Here is a 6,050-nt window from a genome sequence, read left to right as displayed (position 1 = left end):
AATAAATATAATACAAATACATTCATTAAAATATGTCAATAAATTGATAAATTTAAGTTGAGCTTTCGTTGTTGCTGCCTGTCAACTTTGGCACAAACTCCCAAAAAGTCTCAAAGAAGCAAAGTTTTTTGTACATTTTGAAAAAAGCTACATTCCTTTGTGATTTTATTACTTAATATTTAGTTATTTATACATTACGTCTCCTTATTTATGTTATCGTTTGTCTCTGATATGCCCCGATTACACTTTAGTTTCTCTGGTAAAGCTAACTTCTGACTGAAAAAGTTTGCCAACTACACTGTCTTTCAATGTCGCAAATGACACACTAGCAGACTAAAGCTCATACAAATTAGGATTGAAACTTTTTCTCAGGAATTGACTCACTGCATTTGCTATGACTGTGTGTGGAAGACTTTTTTTTTTTATCAGATAACACCAGTTGCACTTTCACCACGCCATGCAACAGGTGCAGACAGAAAATAATGAACCAATGTTCCTGTTCACATTCAGTCACATTGGCCAGCCGAGCTCTGACTCTTTCTTTCTGTGTGTGTGTGTGTGTGTGTGTGTGTGTGTGTGTGTGTGTGCCTTGGGACCAGTTCGTTCATGACCTCACTGTGAAAATGTGTACCTCCTGATACAAGGACCCGCCGGTCGACAGCGTGAATCATGTGTTTGTCTTTGTGCATAAATAAAAAGTGTCAAAGCACATCAGAACTCCACAGTGAGGCTTGTTATCTCCACCTCCTTTCATTCTGAAACAACTTTTGTTCTTTCCTGCTTTTTATTTATTTTCTTTCTTTCTTTCTTTCTTTCTATGACTGCATTTACTCGGCTGGAATTCCTAAATGTCCGCTGGGAGGGGAAGATGGTGCAAGCTGTGGATGGTAGTGTGGATTGTGCAAACGAACAAACAAGCAGAGGTGAGTTACACAACTCAGGCACACATCCAACTGTCTGACCGTGATCAGATCATATTCCAGCTGAATTTTTCTCAATGCAGTGAAGTTTTTTGGAACCTTCCAGCCTCCTCTCTAAAGGGACAGTTGAGTAGGAAACACAATGAATGAAGCATGATTTCCCTTCTCAGTCCATCCTCACTGTAGAAACTAACTTTTTTCCCCCTCCTCCTCCTCCTCCTCCACTACAGGGACTGCTCACACCAGCTGTTTCACCGGAACATACATTTCTTAAGTTCATAAAAAAGTATGTCAGGACAGATTTCACTGCAGCACAACCCTAAATATGAACTTCTACCAGAGAAAAACAAATTAATGGAGTTTCTGTTTAGACGCACAACGTCTCACATCGCAAACACAACGCGGAACTGTACATTGAGTGTGTTTTGAATACAGAATGACAAATTAAATTCCACCGTAAGTTTTGTCAATGTAAGGTACAGGATATAAATATATATGTGTGTGTGTGATTCAGCTCTATGTCTGAAAACCTTGACTCATGACTACTTTAAAAAAAAGTATTAGATTTCATGGCCTAAAAACTAGCAGACAGCACTTTTCCACAATTCCCAAACCGTCAAAAAAAAACTTCTGTAGGTGGTTAAATAACAGCCTTCATACAAACCAGCAAATGTGCTCGCAGTAAATCTAACTTTACTTCTTTGCTTTTCCTCAAAGGAGGAACATTTGTGTCTTTATTTTAAATGCTGCCAACACTTGGTTCCCTTTCAACTCTGCTCTTCTTTATTATGTCGAACACTGCTGGATAGCCTGTCCTGCATGTTCATCATGTAGGAACAAAACAAAACATTAAAAAAAAAAAGGAGGAAATGAAATTCAAAAGAAAATCTAGCAAATTGTGGTTGTGTTTTCTTTCTTTCTTTCTTTCTTTCTTTCTTTCTTTCTTTCTTTTAAAAAAGTTCAGATAAAACTTTGGGAAACAAGCCTGAGGGCAAAAGATTTTTAATGTCTCATATAAAGAAAAATGGCAGAAAAAAATTGCATTTTTTAAATAAAAATAAGAGTTTTAAGTTGGGTTTTAATATCCAATCAATAAATTGATTCGGCCAGTTAGCCTTAACTTAACACTGATTGCAAAAAAATGATTTTAAAACACTTAATTTAATTAAGAGCTGATATGATTAAATAAACAGTGACTAAAAATGAACGTTAGAAAGAAAAAAAAAAGCTGGAAGTTGCGCAAAGTTTAATTTAATAAGTGTGACTGCGCGGTGACCTGCGCACTGCGCTCATTAAGCTCAACGGTCCCTCTGCTCCTTATATTAACACTTTGTGATGTAAATGACGAGGAAAATGTTAGTTTGTCGACCTCTGAAGACGTTAAACCGTTTTCTGTTTTGTTCTAGAAGGGGGGAAAAAAGGAAAAAAGATCCCCACTTTGTCTTGCAGATCTCCCCCTCTTTTCTTTTTTTCTTCCAACGCAGCCCATCAGGCCTGTGGAGCCCATTGACATAAGAAAGCACCAAACTACATAAAGCCTTTCACATCTTTAAGCACTATTAGGTTAAATCTTAGACAAGACAAAAGCATTTCACTGTTCTGTTTTCTCAGAATTACTAATCAGTGGAGAAAAAGGGGTTTAGACGTTTGTTTTTGATTTGGATCTTCACCACAGTGGGTTCAGTCTGATTTGCGTAAATTGTGCCATCCGCGTTAAGCCTCTTATCGCACTGCTTTCTACTTAAAACTTGGGTCAGATTTTGTCACCCAAGTGTAACACAACATGACAAAGAGCTGGAGTCACCACCGCCTGCCTGTGACGCACCACACTGCTTCTAATAAATGAGATTTAATTTTACAAAAAAACGACATTTCTCCTAAAATAACACAGAATCCAGCTAAATTCAAGTTCCAGCTTGACACACGAGCCTGAAGACGCGCCACCGTGAAGGTGCAATGTTGCACTGTGTCCAATAGAGATCACTGCACATCGTGGAAACGGGGCAGCTCCGTGCGTAATCTCCAGGCAGCTTCATATATATGTGTCAGTTCTCTCCCAACAAAATTACATCCGCGATAAAAATCAGTCTGCGATCGAAGCTCCAAACTAACAGTTAATTAAAAAGGACTAATCTGCCAGAGTCAACAGCCTGAAGAGTGCAAACAGCCACAGAACAAAGCAGAGAGTCACAAACAACATGTTGTCCGTTTATTGTGGGTTTAGCTTAAAGAAATAAAGTCCAAATATACAGGATAATTATTGTTAGAATTTGGTGCTTTTACGAGGTTGAAATTAGAATCATTGTAAATCAATTAGGAGTTGATTAGATTGCCTTGTAATGCTCCCAAACGGCGTTAATGTTGCTGCGTAAAAACGAATTAAACTCAGACAGTTCTCTGGAGCTATAACACACCAGAATAAACTACATATTAAAGCAGATTTGAGCTGTTGTTGGCTCACTGATCAATATCAGCATCGTTCTGCAGCACTGGATTCCAATTCCTCCATACATTTCCTCCACGGAGTAATAAAAGCGTCTCGATTGGCCAAACTTGTCACTTTTTGGTTTTTACGCACGAACCAAAAAAAAAAAAAGAGAGAGACTCAAAAAGAGCAGATTTTTTTTTTACCTGTACCACTCCAGTCCGTTCTCGTAGTTGCGGTCGAAGAAGTGCGGCTCCGCTCCCACGGCTCTGATGTCCGGATGAACCCGGAGAAACTCTAGCAGAGCCCGGGTGCCTCCTTTCTTCACCCCGATGATGATCGCCTGCGGCAGCTTCTTGCTCCCGGAGCCGTTGGAGAAGCTGGACATGGCGCTGGGGTCCGGTGCTCTCTGCTGCTCGGCCCGCATCTCGTCCCAGTCGTCGGCTCGGTCCGTCTCCAGCTCGTTATTGAGCAGGTCTCGGGACGCGGCGGTCCTGATGGACGGCTCCTCGTAGTCGCTCTCTATATCCTCCCACGGCTGCGGTTTGGCCAGCAGTCTGGACACCAGGTCCGTCCTGCCGCCGCCGCCGCTCTCTGTCCTCTTGCCCACCGCCGAGCCGGTCTCCTTGCCCCGGTAACTCTCCACCACCAAACTTGGCATGGTGGAGCAGTAGCCCACGCAGGAGTACAGCATATACACCCAGATTAAAAACATGATGCTGAGCAGAATTAGTTTCTTCTTCACGGGGCTGGACCAGAAGGCATACAGGCTGTGGCACAACAGGCTATATTCCATAAGCCTTTCGGTTAAAAATCATATCCCAGCGGCGCATATTGCCTTAAACTCACTCCCGGTGGCACCTCTGCAATCCGCGCAAAAATAAGCACATGCTCTCCCTACAACTGAAACTAAATAAACAAACAAATAAAAGCAAATAAAGAAAAAAAAAACTAAACTAAATATAATCGGAGAGAGCGATATATCCAGGAATGAAAAGGCATTGAGGAATTTTTCATCATAATTGTGGCTAAAATGTGAAAAACTGTTGAGCTGCGACAGACGCACCGCGGTGCTGCTCCGGAATCATCGCAGGTTTGTTAAAGCTGCTCCCTGAGCGCACGACCTTATACAGAGACACGAGGGAGACTGACGGCGGCGGCAGCCAATAGGAGCACGCGGAGTAAATATGCAGCCGTTTGTTGATAGAAGTGGACCAATCAGAGGCAGGGGTGGGAGGTGCCAGCCGTGGGAGCCTCGGTATGGAAATGAAGCGTGTGTGTGCGGGACTCTGCTGAGAGTTTGGAAAAACTTTTCTTATTAGAGTTCAATTAAGTGAAGTTTGTCTCGGCTGCAGACAGTTTGAATAATTCAGTCAGGCGCATTCTGACGTGTTTGACGCATTTTTGTCTCACTTTTTTTCCCAGCTGATTATTACACTATAAACAAAATAAACTCATAAATAAATTAGATTAGAAGTCCAGCACATAGGAATAAAAACCCTTCACGGATCATAAATAACCAGCAGGCCTATTTGAAACAATCAATACAAAGCTGCCATTCTGTCCAAATGAACGCAGACTTTGGGAAATTAAAGAGGTTTGACTTCTTCTGGCGCTGATTGAGAAGCAACGCAGAGGTCAATACTGTCCGTTCACGCCTTTAGAACCAACAAACTTAAACGGGGAAAGACAAAGTCAAACAGATAATAAATTATAAATGTGCGTTGTTTTAGTTAATTAATTTTACGCACGTGGAAACTATTAAAACTGATTTTAAAAAATGCCAAGAAAAGGAACAAAAACAAAATGTATAAATATAGATAGGCTAAATAGTAATAATCGTACTAATAATATTAATAACAATAATAACTGTTGGAACTTTTGTTTTGCATTTACCTCGTGTTAAACGTTTGCCTGAGTTGAATGCGTAATTACGCATTCTGGCAACTTTTCTTACTTCTCCAAGTACTTTTAACAAATTAATCCAGATGCTCCAAACAGCATGTTAATTCAGAAACAAAGTAAAGTTCCCTCCACTGGTGTAAATTTGCATTAAAAACCAATTCAACAAGTTTAATACATAATAGTGGATCACATTTCTTTTGGTTATTTAAAATATCGACTTCAGTGGAGCGATATTCTCGAACTACTCCGCTGAGTTTTTGTGGACATCGAGGCCTCCTTATAATCTTGAGAAGTGTGTTCAACGCTCAGCAAACAATCAGAAAATTCCTATTAATTAACAGCTAATATTTCTGAACCTTTTTGTTTTGTTTTCACAAGACATGTGGGAGGTTTACATTAACAGATAGAAACTGGAGCGTGCGTAAAAATAAAAAAAAAAAACAAAAAACGATCCATTGCATGTGCGCTGCAACGTGTCCAAAATCACACGTAATTTATTTAGACATCATTTTATTTAATACCTTTTTATTTTTTCAAAAATCCGAGAAAAACTTGCACAGCTCAGCAAACTCTTACAATAAAAACGTCCAACTTTGGCAATATGCACTTAATTTCCAATTTAGAGGGAAACAGAGAAAAGAAGGGGTGGGTGGGAGGGAGAGGAGGCACAGCGAATACTTTTCATTTGCCTGGAGATGACTCAAAACAGATCTGTAATTTAAACCTCGGGAACTTCGGCCGCATATGAAACAGTCAGACCCACTCAGAGACTATTTTTCATGTTTAAAAACGAAGGAGCA

At 40.3% G+C, this 6,050-nt stretch overlaps 1 protein-coding gene across 1 annotated transcript in view; it reads right to left on the bottom strand.

Moving 5' to 3' along the window:
- Nucleotides 1-4,141, bottom strand: part of hs3st3b1b (heparan sulfate (glucosamine) 3-O-sulfotransferase 3B1b) — an 18,241-nt gene extending 14,100 nt beyond the window's left edge. The window contains exon 1 of the mRNA XM_008301699.1: nucleotides 3,552-4,141. Coding sequence (XP_008299921.1) covers nucleotides 3,552-4,141 — 590 coding nt within the window. The remainder of the gene's footprint in view (nucleotides 1-3,551) is intronic.
- Between the last annotated feature and the right edge of the window lie 1,909 nt (nucleotides 4,142-6,050).

Source organism: Stegastes partitus, unplaced genomic scaffold (genome assembly GCF_000690725.1).
Source record: "Stegastes partitus isolate 25-593 unplaced genomic scaffold, Stegastes_partitus-1.0.2 Scaffold1700, whole genome shotgun sequence".
Classification (NCBI taxonomy): Eukaryota; Metazoa; Chordata; class Actinopteri; family Pomacentridae; genus Stegastes; species Stegastes partitus.
The sequence above is the reverse complement of the archived record's forward strand: the minus strand, read 5'-3'. Positions and strand labels throughout refer to the sequence as shown.